Source organism: Amaranthus tricolor, chromosome 13 (genome assembly GCF_026212465.1).
Source record: "Amaranthus tricolor cultivar Red isolate AtriRed21 chromosome 13, ASM2621246v1, whole genome shotgun sequence".
Lineage (NCBI taxonomy): Eukaryota > Viridiplantae > Streptophyta > Magnoliopsida > Caryophyllales > Amaranthaceae > Amaranthus > Amaranthus tricolor.
In genome coordinates this window covers 16,583,048-16,597,892 of record NC_080059.1, presented here as the reverse complement: position 1 = coordinate 16,597,892, position 14,845 = coordinate 16,583,048, and the positions used below count along the sequence as shown (strand labels likewise).

Below are 14,845 nucleotides of genomic sequence, written 5' to 3'. Positions count from 1 at the left end.
TTGTATGGCCTGTTGCACAAAATCTTCTCTTGGTATATTTTCCCTTCACATGAACTAGGAGCTTTAGTGAAAGAGCATCTTATTTATTGCACTTTTGAACAACAACAAATCAACAAAATTTTTTTCCAATCTACATATATTCATCAAATACTCATTAATTGCTGCTCATACATATCTTGGTTCACCATCATATACTTTTTACGCGCTTTGGTTTTATTAGGGTTTGACATGCGGTCATGAAATCTAATAGTCTAATTTGAGGAACCGCGTGCAAAGTACGCGGCCCTACAACTAATTTATTTAAATGTTAATAGATTGCAGGTGAGGAAGGTAAATTGTCAAGACTCTATGATTGATGGCATTTTGGTCAATTTTGATTTTTGTGACAAAAGGAGGTCCACATAGTCTTTTCTAGCTCCTTAATAAAAAAAATTGAAAAAATTACACTGACAAAATTGAAAGAGAAATTACTCAATTTCGATTAGTATAATGATTTTGCAACAGTAGGATCAGATTACCTACTGTAAAGTTCTTACAAGCAAGATTAGAATAAGGGAAAGGGAAATAATAGATAGAATGGAGACAGAAGGAAGATAGGCAGGGAAGGGAATGAGAGGTAGAAGGAAGATAAGCTGGATTTTATTATACAATATTCAATGTTATTGTAATACAAGGCTACGGGATATATATATATATATATATATATATATATATATATATATATATATATATATATATATATATATATATATATATATATATATATATATATATATCACATGACACAACACACAACAACCTCCCATCATAATCCATCCCCCTTAAGAATTGACTTGACCTCAAGCCAGCAGTAGTGAATGCAGTTAAAGTGTAAATTGTTGCTCAAAATTCAACTCCATTTTCCCAAGTTGTTGTCTTTTTACTAGAGCCTTGCCATTGAACTAGGTATTGTACTAGTTGGGTGTTTTGATGCTTGATCACCCTTCTATCCAAAATTTCCTTAAGAGTTATGGGGATCAAAGTATCTTGACTATGGAGCCACTCTAGTATGTGAGGAACAATATTTAATTAACCTCTTAAGGGTTTGAGTTGAGATATATGGGATAGAGGATGAAATTTAGCAATAGTAGGGAGCTTGAGCTTATAAAGAACATTAGCACTCTTGACTTCAATCTAGAATGGCCCATAGAATTTAGCTGACGGTTTGTCATTATGGTGAACCTTTATAGATTGTGAAAATTTGGAATGTATAAGACAGTTTATCAAAAAAATGAACAAAATAGTATAAGTTTCAACTTTATTCCAAAAGTAAGCGTGAAATTTCCAAATATGAGGTTTGGGGCTGTTCGCCGTTAATAACTGCGAACAGGTCAAAAAAGACAAAATAGCTGTTCGCAGTGACTAACTGCGAACAACTATTTGACCTATTTTGACTTGTTCGCCGTTAGTAACTGCGAACAACATGCTCCACAAAAACAGGTCAAATAGTTGTTCGCAATTAGTAACTGCGAACAACTATATTGTCTTTTTTGACCTGTTCGCAGTTAGTAACTACGAACAGTCCCAAACCTCAGGTTTGGAAATTTCACGCTTACTTTTGAAATAAAGTTGAAAATTATACTATTTTGTTCGTTTTTTTATAAATTGTATTATGCATTTCAAATTTTCATAGATTGTTATCTGTATGGTTGTAGTTTTAGCCACACCCATGAACCCACTTTAAGTTGTCTCTCAATCCTGTGCTTCTCAATCTACATCTTCAATCGGTTTTGAGCCATGAGCAAGTGGAATTTAAGTAACCTATCATCTCCTCTCTCCTTTGCATAGTCCTGTCCACTTTAGAGTTTGTACTTTCCCTTATTAGATATGGCATATGATGTGGACAGGCTTGGTTATATACTACTTAATATTAGGATTGTTCATTAGCGGGTACCCGATATTTTAGGTAACCGATTAGTCGGGAACCTTTTTAAACGACTTGTGTTCCGGCCTAATTAATGCGGTACTCGAATTTCAGGTACCCTGATAAGTCGGATCAGGACACCAGGTACCCGGTTTTATAAGCACTATATGTCCATATCTGATATCTTTATGTACATGTCCAACAACCCAAGCTTTGCTGGCTTACTACACTCTGTTACTCATCATCACCGACCACATTATCAGCATGCAATCGCTTATAAATCCCTTTGAATAAATTCAATTCATTGATTAGAATATGCAACGACTCAATCCAATCAACTAATTAATCAAATTAAACCTACGAATAATATAATGGCAGGAATAAAGTTTATGATTCTGGCAGATGCAATGGCAGCCATGGTAGTAATAACTCAGGCCACCATCATAATAACCAAGGTCAAATTCGACGATGATTCTAACTGAAATAAATCAAAAGCTCCCTAAAAAAGAAATCAAAAACTAGCTAAAGAAATCAAAAAATAATCAAAAAAGAACTAACTGGAAATCAAAAATAAAGAAGATGAAGACAAGTTAAGGCACAGAACAGAAGGGAAAATTTTAGAATGGAAAAGAAGATGAAGATTGAAGAATTTGAGAGTGAAAAAGACGCCCCCTAACCCTAAGGAAGTTTGATAGTGAAAGAGGGAAATGAGTGACAGCCTTATTAGTTTTGATTCTTTGAAAACCCTAAAAATCTAAATGTCACTTTCAAACAGGTCACCGGGTACTCGGTATATTTTAATATCGGCCCATGATCCGACCCGGATGTTTCAATTTTTTTGAAATTTGACCTGCCATTTATATTGCGGGTTTGGGAGTCGGGTCGGGTGGGTTGGATTTTTTTTAAACAGCTCTGCTTGATATGGTGTAACTTGAGCAAAAGCGTGGAAGTAGGTGTTATACCACCACTTAGCTATAGGTAACCAAAAGCTCGACTCCATTACACACTCCCTAGTCATGTACCTTAGGTAGGTCTCAAGGCGCGTGTTCGCCGCCTCTATTTGGCCATCAAATTGAGGGCGATAAGCAGAAGAAAGATGTAATGTTGTACCCTATAATGTAAATAAAGTATGCCAAAATTTGATCATGCCTCTCCAATAGAAGAGATGCTTAACCCTTTTTAAGGAAGTATCCCTGCCTGAATGATCTCCCTAGGAAAGGTTATGTAACCACTGGAGGATTTTAGACTTCAGGCCCTTTTGAGGTCCCACTACCAATGATCTATTCCTTTTAATAAGCCATTGTTCAAAGTGAAATTAGGGACACACTAACCTTGCTGTAAAGTATTAATCATGGGAGTTAAATTGGTGTCTAAATCAAAACTAGCAATAAGCTTGTGTTCCTTTTTTGAGTGTAGTACTGAGATGGCCATTTAAAGCAACTCAAAACTGGTTTCCCTAAAGAAGGCATCAACTACATTATTTTCATTTCCTGATTTGTAGTGGTTTTCATAAGAGACTCCAATAAGCTTAGAATGCCAAAGTGTTGGAATGAAGTGGAAATTTTTTGCTGTAAAAGCCATTTGAGGCTTTTTTTGGTCAGTTATGATGATAAATTGTTGTCTAGAGAGGTATTGTTCGCACTTATTGACAACTGCCACAATAGCCAACAGTTTTTATAAACTAATACCTTTTGCCATCTATGCCCCAAAGCCTTGCTTAAATAGGCCAATAGATGATCCTACGGCATTAATACAACCCCTATACCCCTTTGTGAGGCCTCTGTCTCTATGACAAAAGTTTTAGAAAAGTCAGTCAACGCAAGGACAAGAGCTAAGCTAACGGCATGTTTTAATTAATTAAAAGATTCTTGTGCAGTAGAAGACCAAGCAAAGTTACCCTTTTTAAGTAATTGAGTCAGTGGTTTACTAAGCCATGCATAATGCTTAATGAATTTCCTACAATAACCAGCCAAGCCTAGGAAAACCTTAATTGTTTAATGTTTAGGGATGCAGACCATTCTACAACAGCTCTTATGTACCAAGGATCAGTTTCAACCCCTTTCCCTGATATTACATGGGCCAAGTATTCTACCTTACTAGTAACAACGTGGCACTTCTCTTTGCAAATAAGAAATTACTACTCATCATCTGAAAAACTAGAAGCAAATTTTGTAAATGAAATACAAGGTTAGGCTTATAAATAAGTATGTCACCAAAGAAAACAAGAACACATTTCTGTGATAAAGGTTTGAAGATGTCATTCATCCAAGACTAGAATTAGGCAGGGACATTGGTAAGGCCAAAAGGAATAACTAAGAACTCATAGTGGGCATTGTAAGTCTTGAATGTAGTTTTAAATACATCTCTAGTAGCAACTTTGAATTGGTGATAACCAACTCTAAGGTCAATCTTACTAAAGACCCACCTACTTGACAATTCATCAATCAGTTCATCAACTACAGGGATAGGAAATTTGTCTATAATAGTAACATTGTTTAAGTCTCTATAATCCGCACATAGCCTCCTAGCAGCTCATCAAAACATACCTAATTAATAGCAAAATAAAAATGAAGTTTAAAATAACTAAAATTGTGAAGAATCCATGTAGATCTTCTACTTAAATATGAAAAAAGATTAAAATTTTGAAGAATCCATGTAGCTCTTCAACTTAAGCAAATTACTCAACACATACCCAATTAATCGAAAAATAAATGGCAAAATAAAAATGAAAAAAAACTATCGAAAATCCAGGTGATGGTGGGTAAGAATCGATATAGATCTTCAGCTTCAAATTGTGAAGAGGGTCTGAAAATGAAGGCAAAACAAATATCAAAAAATAAATTAAAAATATCAAAAATGAAGTTTAAAAATAACTAAAACTGGGAATGAGACTTAAAAAATACATACCTAATTAATCCTTCAGAAATGAATGGGCTGAAGAGGCTGCCAACGACCGGCGGTAATGGGCACAGAAGGTGACTGAAAGCCAAGAGGCTGCCGACAGTTATGGCCTAATGATTGGTGGGCGAAGATGAAGAAGGCACCAGGAGGAAGATGAGGCGCTGAAGTCAGATGAAAATTGATACCTTTAAGGTCAAAATTGATAAATGCTTAGAAAATGGAAAAAATGTGGTTACACGTGTGAATTGGGCAGAACCAAATTGAGGGTCTCATTATGTGATTGTCTTATCCAAGTTTTGGTGTTTTAATTTGTGTCAAATCCAGCCTCAAACTAAAGCAAACCAAAGAGAATGCCACATGTTAAAGCACCAAACAAACAAGTTGAGAAAATTGTCATGATTGTAGATCAGCCTGTTAGTAACTTGATCCGCACATTTTCTTTTATCAGAACATGAACCACAGATATTCATCCGACATTAAAAATAGGAAAAGAGTCAAGTGAAACATTTCAACATTTGCAGTTATCTGTATTTGCCGACTAAACAAATCTAAGACATAAACTCAAAGAGTACATAAGAAATAAGGGGATTTTTTTTTTGAACAGATAAGAAATTCATTCATGCAAGCCCTGCCAAGTTGACATGGGCGGAGATTACCTAATAACCCGTATTTCCTCAAAATCTAGAGAATGGAAAACAGCCATTACGCATCATTCAGCAGACAGATGCAAAGAAACAAATAGATTATACAGATTGGGCATGGATGTGGGTGTTCAACATAGATAGTATGAAGGCAATCCACAGAAGCAGAACCATACAACAGTTGAAGTTCTTCATGGCAGATGTCACATTTTTCCAGCATTCAACTCAGAATTCCGCTTAAGAAACCCCTGTTCAAAATGCAACATTAAATTCTGCAACCCAATGTCTTTGTCTAAAGTCTAAACATTGTCAACTAATCTTACCAGAAACTAGATGTATTCTTTACTTCTCTGCAATTCAAAGATGAGAAAAGTTTGTAAGAGAATGACACCAGAATATTGAACAACCCTAAACATAAATGAACAGTTTCTATCCATAATTACCTTGGCTTCCCTAAAAATGCATTGTTAATATCATCAGGAGTTGGTTTCTTCTCGAATGTAGATAGCATGACATACTTCTCTTTTCCAGGAGCTTCATCAACTCTCTTGTATACTTCATATGGGAAGGGATATGACATTCTGTCGAAATAAACATTGTCATTTGGTTTATTTGCTCCTAGTAACGGATATAATATTATCATGTTCTGATTAAAAATTTCATGTCACCTGAGAGCACCCATGATTGGATATTGAGTTCCTGCATAATAGAGAAGCCGAAAGGAGTAGCAACTCTCGAATGATGCTGCATACTCTAACCTCTTGTCTCGACCCATTGTCTTTGCATACACAAAAAGAGTTAAAACATAACTCGAAAAGAAATACATAAGGCAAATGAAAAGGAGTAAAAATTCATGTAGACATATTTATTTTCAAGTCATGCTAATCTTTTCCTTACCTGCATAATTCCACTTGAACCAGGGACGTCCTGTATTAGAACAAAGTAAAAAGAACTTCAGGGGATTATAACTATTCAAAAGTATTCTCAAATATAGAAATAAAAATGGCTGGACTTTTAACCTTGAGACGAGGATTGATGAGAATAACTGGACGGCTCCCAGCAGCATCAGTCATAGCTCTAAGGTCCTGCACAAGAATATAATCAGAATGAAATGAATGGTTTTCTTTTGGGGGCAAGTCATATAATTGTGGATTAAGATGTGATGTATATTTTATATTGGCGTTCTTACATCGATGATGCAATTTCCAACAGCATTCTGTGGAGCCACTAGAATAAACATGTCATCTTGTTCTCCAACCTCTTCGCTACCTACAAATTATCCATTTCGGAAAGGGTTAACACGCGACAATTACTTATAAATTTACAAAACTAGATTTGATGTACAATTACCTATGGAGCCAATGTTAATGAATGTCCCTTTGGCCTCATAATCACCCCAGTCCATGAACTCTAATATTTTCCTAGTGCCAGCCAATTGTAAAGGCATTCCTGCCAATGCACCTTCACCCATAGATCCTTGGACACAAACCTACTAAATTACGTAAATTATGAGATGAAACAGAATGAGAGGACTTAATAGCACTTCAAAGTGCATATGTATCAATGTGATACTACTTAAGTTAGAGCATATAACTGATAACAAATACTAACCTTCACTCTTTTTCCATCATCAGCGTATGTAAGAGCAATGACTCGAATAAGTTCCATTAAAGTCCCAATTCTATAAACATCCTAAATGAATTATACAAAATGATCAAGATCATAGTTCTCTGAAGCTGTCTAGAAGTTAAAACACTTCCTTACCGTTGCTGGGTTCAGCTCCGGGATACTGATCTCCACCTGCCAGATCGTAAATAATAGGAATCAAGAAATACTAGGATGGGAAAACCAAAGCTAATTCGTTAAGATTTCATTACATTTATGAATGATTCTGTTTTTCTAAGATTATTGATTACACAGACAATGGGATTAGAGTATTGGAGAAAAGGTCTTGCCTTCAACCTTGTTTTCCCATCATTTATAGCTCTCTGCGTGGCTTGCAGTACATCATCATAGAAATATTCCCTGATTTCCCTAGAATGTGGAATGTTATTCAACCTTGTAGGAATTCCTCTCCACTTTAACTGTTCAAGGATAATGTTAGTATGGAATCATATGCAATAAATAAGTTTGAATTCCTTATACTTTTGCCAAAAAACCTGGTTTGGAGGTGCAAGATTGGAACTGCTACTTTTTATTACTGCAATGCCTGACATGAAAAAAATTTTAGCAGTGTTTAACAGGGAGAGAAAATAATTAATATATTCAGCTCAAAAGAATGTTAAATGGAAGTTAAGGCACGATGAAGTTAAATTTTAAGATACTCCCATATTATATGTTTCCTATATTAACAAATGAGAAGTTATTGCAGAAATCGACAAATAGGATTGTCACCTGTTGTAGCAGCCTTCACTTTCTCATTCTGCAATTGGGTCAATATCGAACTTATTTCTTCGAAAATTACGTCTTTTGTGCGATTTCCATTGATCTGAGTGTCAATACACAACATAAATCGAGCTTCAGTCTCAATAGGTAGCTATGTGAGCATAGAACAAAGCTGCATGATATCACTTGTTGTTCATGTACCTTTTTCATTACTTTGATATAGGTTGCCAAGACTGCCTCTACATTTCTTTTATATATCTCGAGACGAGATCTTACCTGTTAATGGAGTTCATGAGTCAGTTGGAAATATACTGAAGATTGTTGGAAAGATAAAGAACACCAAAACAGAGTTTTACATACGCTAGGTGCTTTACTACATGGTACACGGTGTATCAATTACAACAGAACGATCAAATGCGCTTCTATGATTATATGGATTCAACTTTTAACAATAGTTCAAACATATCAGCAAAAAAAGTATTAATAGAATATGTAAACCTATCACTTATCAGTTAAGTCGGTTTCAAGTAAGATGATGACAAATTTAATCTTTTCTAGTTCTAGCCCATTTCAAGTAATTCATATTCATTACCTTAAGGCCTTAATATCAATTTATTGGCATATCATTTTGAAATTGATCATTGTTTGATTCTTTGGTTTCGGATTATAATGAACTATAGTAAGATGACTAATTAAATTATATGCACTTTTTATTTATGTGAAGTTGCACATGACATTTGCTACTAGCAATCAATCAGAAACAACATCTATATTATTCTTATCACGAACAAGGGTAAAGTTACGTACACTCGACCCCCAAACCCCACCGTAAGTCACAGCTACTTGATGGTATTGTATAACGGAATGTTGTTGTCTAGCGTAAGGAGTAAGGAGATAGAGATTCATTTGAAATAAAGTACCAAAAGCAATTACAAGGCCTTTATTGATCATGTCTTACATATGAAGTTTATATTCTAATTTCTTATTACATTTAGTAAGGCCAGCAAATCATATAAGAGGAGAAACAACTGTAACTCATTGACTGCCTTCATCATATAAAAGGAGAAAAAAATTGTAATTTCTTATAAGATTCAGAAAGCTAACAGGCAACATGATGGTATAAGAATTGCATACTTTTTCCTCAGTATCATCAGGGCGCGTGACAAGTCTTGCTTTAACTTCCTCTGTCTCCGGAGGAAAATTGTTAATGTGGTAAATCTTTCCGGTCATTGGATCAAGGCGTCTGCCAACACATCTGTTGATCAGAATTTCATCAGGAACCTGAGCATCAGGAACCGAGTCTCACAGTTATCTTGGATTCAACAGCAGTTTTTCATCCTTGGTTACTATACAACAATTTAATTATACCTCGAGCACAACATAGACATCTGGTCTGATCCCAACTTCCTCAAGACTCTGAGCTTGAGCTGCAGTTCTTGGATAGCCATCAAGAAGCCAACCTTTCTCCTTAACATCTTGAAGTGAAAGCCGTGCTCGAACCATCTATCACAATAAGTGTAAAAATGTGTATCCTCTTTAACAAAATAATACTTGATATGTTATAAAGTGTGATTAAAACAGATAACATACAGCTGTGACGATTTCATCAGGAACAAGACGGCCTGTGTTCATGTACTCCTTTGCTTTGATTCCAATCTCAGTCTCAGCTGCAACTTCTGCCCTAAGAAGGTCTCCAGTTGATATGTGAACCACTCCGAACTTAAACATCATCAGAATCCAATTTTCACAAACACATTAAACATAATCAAAATTCAAAACTCAGATGAAAATTCAAAATTCAAAATTCACAAACACCATTTCGACAATCGATTGGCATTGAGTTCCTTTGCCAGAAGCCGGAGCCCCTGAAATCATAACCTTGAGTGGCTCATTTGTTCCGCAACTCACCCGCAATTTCTATTACATTTCAGAAATTAATAAGGAGTATCGGATCATGATCTAATACAATTTTAACCTAAAAAAGTGAATTTGATTTACCTTAAATTGAAAGAATTTCTTAGGAGAATTTCGGATTCCAATTGCGAAATTCCGGCAAGAAAAAGAAGGAGAAGACAACAGAAAAGAAGATTGAGAAGGAAATAATGAGATACCATTTGTAGGAAGACAGCAAGTAGGAAGTGTAGAAGAATAATTTGTTGGGCGAGAAGAACAGGATACTTGATTCATTAACATCGCTGATTTTAATCAATCTCCTAAAACCTAATCAGTCAGCAGCTTTGTTTAGAATGGAATCGGTTATGGAACAGACGAACAGTCTAGAGCTGAGAAATCGTAGGTAATGGGGTGTTGATGTTGATTTTTCTAAAAAAAATAGTTTTATGTGTGTGTTACTGAATTCGCTTCTAAGTAGTGGCTAAAATTAACTGAAAAAACAACCAGCAGACGACAAAGTGCATTATTTATTGACACCTTCACACGAGCGCCCAATACTGTGCAACAATTATCTTCATCATCAATCATCATCCAACTGTTTATACCTGTTGTTCTAAAACAAAATAGCACTTAATAATTTCAAATTTTACTTATATTATGTTTGAATATCAATTTTGAATATATATATATATATATATTATAAAATTTATAAAACTAAATTATATTGATTTTTGATAAACTTATATATATTATAAAAATACAGATAAATATAGAAGATGAAATAGTCGTATTATTAGGAGATTTCATTAGTCGCTTTTAGCGTCTAATTTTCCTTATATATTTGTTCCTTAATAATTATAATTTAATTAGTGATGGTAGTAATTTGAAAAATCTCTATAATGATTAGAAACTTGTTAATTCGTAACGTGATTATGAATCGTAATAAGTAACGTGATTAGAAAGTTGAGCAACTAACCATATCAGTTCCAGAAAATTTTAATTATTACCCAAGCATATTATATAACCATGGTGGGTAGGGATGCAGGCGGGACGGGTCTAATAGGAGACCCGCCCCATCCCCGCCCCATCGGGGCGGGGATGGGTACCAGTTTGATGGGTCATGGGGCGGGTACGGGTATAAAATTCATACCCACCGCGGGGATGGGGATGGGGATGGGTTTTAGGTGATACCCGCCCCATCCCGGCCCCCCCTCACGAAATGTACAAATTTTGAGAATTGGAATACCCTAAATTATTTTTCAAATTTCTGAATTTTTTAAACCTTGAAATATTTTCAAATTTTTTTAAAAACTTTGGGTTGGGCCTTTGAAAACTTTTAAAAATTATTTTCACTGCTTCACTGCTTCAAAAATCAAAAACCCTAAATTATTTCTTTCAATCAAAACCTTGAATGCTGGCCGTCATTTCTCATTTGCTTCACTCATTCACTGCTTCATTTGCTTCACTGCTGGTCTGCTGCCGTCACTTCACTGCTGCACTCCCGAGTCTCCCATCTTCTTCTTCTTCTTGAAACACTCCCATCTTGTTCAATCTTGCTGCATATCGTCATCTTCTTCAATCGTCTCTGTCTTTTCTTCAGTCAATCATCATCTTCTTCAATCTTGAAACCATCAATAGGTAAGTTTCTGATTTTCTCCAATCATCATCTTCTTCAATCATCTTGAAACCATCAATGTGGAATGAAGAAAGAAAAAAAGAAATTCTTGAATAAAGTGTGCTTGTCGGTGTCTGTATTTGCTTGTCGGTGTCTGTATTTGTTTACCATGCCAGATGATTTTCATATTTTCTCTTGAATGGCATGAAACGAATGAGCTGGAGTTACCTTGGGTTTGTCGTATGTATGTTTTTTTCCCTTTCCTTTTGCCGAGGGAGGGGCTTTGGAACTAAATGGTGTTCATTGATGGAAAGAATATTGTTATACAGATGGCTATTCAATAACACTGAATATTCAATCTGTATAAATTTGGAGGTTCTTATAATTTAGATGACTATTCCAACTTTTTGAATTCCGTCAAGAAGAGGGAAGAAAGAACTTGGCCGAAATGATTATATTGCATGAGTACCCCATTAGCATGGTTGAACACTATGGCTTCAGGAAGTACTCTAAGACTTAACAACCTGGTTTTAAAGTACCGTGTCGTACCACTACTAGGAAGGATATAATGAAGAGATATGAGGATGAGAAGGACAATATTCTAGCTTTGTTGAGGAAAGTCAAAAGTCGAATTTCATTAACTACGGACATGTGGACTGCTAGTAATCAAAGGAAAGGCTATATGGCAGTCACTTCACATTTCATTGATAATGCGTGGAAGTTGCAAAGTCGAATCATAAGGTATTACTATCAACTAATAATTGTACTTGTGCTAACATACTTTACTTACCTATTTACTTCTGATGCAATTATTTTTTTTGACTAGGTTTCTTTATGTCCCTGCCCCACATAATGCCGAGGTTTTTGCCGATGCATTAAAACAATGCATTCAATCATGGAACTTGGATTTGAGATTGGCATCTATCACAGTAGATAATTGTACGACTAATGATGCTATGATGAACATCATAAAGGACTCTTTCCCATATGGTTCTCTACTTTTGGATGGTGAGTTCTTACATATGCGTTGCTGTGCACATATACTTAATCTAATTGATCAAGATGGATTAAATGCTGTAGTGTATGATGGAGTTAATCGAATAAGGGAAAGTGTTGTGTTCTGGACTGGTTCTGATAAGAGAGCGCAAAAGTTTGAAGGTGTAGCTAATCAATTAGCCTCCGGCTACAAAAGGAAATTAACCCTTGATTGTAAAATTCGTTGGAATTCAACATATGAAATGCTTTGTGTTGCTATTAATTATAAGGAAGTGTTTGCTGTATTAAGTGGTCGAGAAAAACTATACAACAACCCACCAACTCCTGAAGATTGGGAAAAAGTTGGGAAAATATGTGAGTTATTGGAAGTGTTTGCTAAACTTACCCTTGATTTCTCTGCCTCAAAAACTTCTACGGCTAATATTTACTTTTCTAAAATTTGCAAACTTAAAATTACTCTATCTACTTGGTTTTCATCTCCATATGATTATGTTGTGAAGATGGCGGAAGTAATGTTACAGAAATATAAGAAATATTGGGATAGTATGAATGGTTTGATGGGAGTTGCAACTATACTTGATCCTAGGTATAAAATGGCTCTTATTCGATTTTATTTTGCAAAGTTATTTGATAAATATGAGTATGATAGAGTGGTTAGTAGAATTAGCAATCTATTAAGGAGATTAGTTGATGAATATGAGTCTAGGAGTGAGAATAATCAAAGTAAAAGGCAACTACCTTCCAATTTAGCAAGTGGTGGGAGTTCTTGTGATGATGTTGATATGGAAGAGTTTGCACAATTTCTAGAGCGAGACAAAAATCAAACTTATGAAAAATCTGATTTGGACAAGTATTTGGAAAATGCTAACATACCACTTGAAGATAATTTTGATATTTTAAATTGGTGGAAAACAAATGGAAGCACATATCCCGTTCTTCAACAAGTAGCACGGGATATTTTGAGTATTCCTATTTCTACAGTTCCATCCGAATCAGCTTTTAGCACAAGTGGTAGAGTTCTTGATCCTTATCGTAGTCGACTACTACCTCAAGCCGTTGAAGCTTTAATGTGTTCTCAAAATTGGATTTGGGCTGCCCTCAAAAGTAAGCATTAATCCTATCAATATTGTGTAATTTTTATGCATTGATAAATTTCGGTTATAAAAACATTTGTGTTTGCAGATTGTGGAGAATTCAAGGACAAGGATTTTGCTAAAATTGTTGGAGAGTTGGAAGAAGAATGCGAAATGAAATTTGATAGTGATGAAATTATTCTGGATTGATTTACTTTAGATGATTTTGAGTTGATGTTGAAACTTGAAATACTTTTGTTTTAGACATGTACATTTGTTTGAAACTTTGATCATGTGTTCGTTTGGGACTTCGGATATATGTTTGTTTGAATAGAGACTTTGGATATGTGTTTTTCTTTGAGACTTTGGAGTTTGGAGTTTGGATATGTATTATGGGTTTTAAGGCCCAAATAATTGAAAATAAATATGTGACACAGATGGGTATTAAGCGGGGATTTGACGGGTGGTGGGGCGGGTAAAATGGGTATTAGACGGGGCTGGATACCCAGATGGGGATGGGGATGGGGATGGTATTAGGTACAAACCCATCGGGGCGGGGACGGGGAAAACAATTATACCCGCCGCGGGGATGGGGATAGGGATGGGGATTGATTTACCAAATGGGGATGGGGATGGTAACGCCAATACCCGCCCCGCCCCGCCCCGTTTGCATCCCTAATGGTGGGAGTAAATTAAATATTTCACACATATACAAGTGATTTTTAAACATGAAGTACAAGTTACATAACTTGTTATATGTACAATAATTTTTACCCAAACCTTAAACTATCTTAGATAAACCTTTCCTACACCATAATAGATCAAATGATGGACAAAAATCACCAAAAAAACAACCCCAACTAGTCATGCTAAAGCTGTCCTATTTCCCCTTATAGCCTTTTGTATACTTACATATACAAGCTAAAAACTCTACCCAAGATCCCCTTTTGTTCTACCCAAAGCTTGTGCATCATTATAAGCATGCAAGAGGCAAATATTTGAAGCTAAAACACTCTATTTTCTGAATAATTATTCAGCCATAAACCCCAACACATTGCTCCGAAGTTCATCCATGAACAAACACTAGAATCCTTCAAACTTTCAATAACTAAAACACCTTCTTTTTTCATCAAATCTCCTTCAAAAACTCATCTAAAACTTCTGAAAATTTATGTTTATAAACTCAAATCTCCCATAAAAATAATCTTCATCTTAATTGCTTTCCATAGACACCAAACTTGAAGAAATCCACCAAGTATAGAGTAAGTTATGTTCATTTCTTTATTCCACTAGTTTTTGTTAAAACTTGTTCATGTAAAACAATTTTTTCTTACATGAATCTTTCTATAAACTAAAATTATTATATAATGAGTATTTTATCTCTAAACTAAGAAAATCATCACTTATATATCTATAAAAATAGGCCATAATAGAAAGT

The 14,845-nt window shown here is 35.2% G+C and overlaps 1 protein-coding gene across 6 annotated transcripts; it reads right to left on the bottom strand.

Moving 5' to 3' along the window:
- Nucleotides 1-4,465: 4,465 nt before the first annotated feature.
- Nucleotides 4,466-10,368, bottom strand: LOC130797433 (adenylate kinase 5, chloroplastic). Of its 6 annotated transcripts, none has more exons than XR_009038862.1 (21): nt 9,829-10,368; nt 9,646-9,747; nt 9,421-9,549; nt 9,199-9,333; nt 8,965-9,111; nt 8,032-8,106; nt 7,840-7,933; nt 7,605-7,654; nt 7,401-7,529; nt 7,210-7,245; nt 7,057-7,137; nt 6,796-6,934; nt 6,635-6,714; nt 6,465-6,530; nt 6,343-6,372; nt 6,114-6,223; nt 5,889-6,026; nt 5,769-5,795; nt 5,622-5,693; nt 4,811-4,989; nt 4,466-4,708 (listed from the first exon to the last, which is right to left on the bottom strand). XR_009038862.1 is itself a non-coding variant. In XM_057660010.1 (19 exons), the coding sequence occupies exons 1-19, from the start codon at nt 10,021-10,023 to the stop codon at nt 5,666-5,668; spliced, it is 1,791 nt and encodes a 596-aa protein (XP_057515993.1). In that variant the 5' UTR covers nt 10,024-10,198; the 3' UTR covers nt 5,290-5,665. The 6 variants fall into 6 exon arrangements, 4 of the variants coding, with proteins under 4 accessions (XP_057515993.1, XP_057515994.1, XP_057515996.1 ...); XR_009038861.1 differs by having other exon boundaries at nt 4,811-4,965; XM_057660010.1 differs by lacking the exons at nt 4,466-4,708; nt 4,811-4,989 and having other exon boundaries at nt 5,290-5,693; nt 9,829-10,198.
- Nucleotides 10,369-14,845: the final 4,477 nt, after the last annotated feature.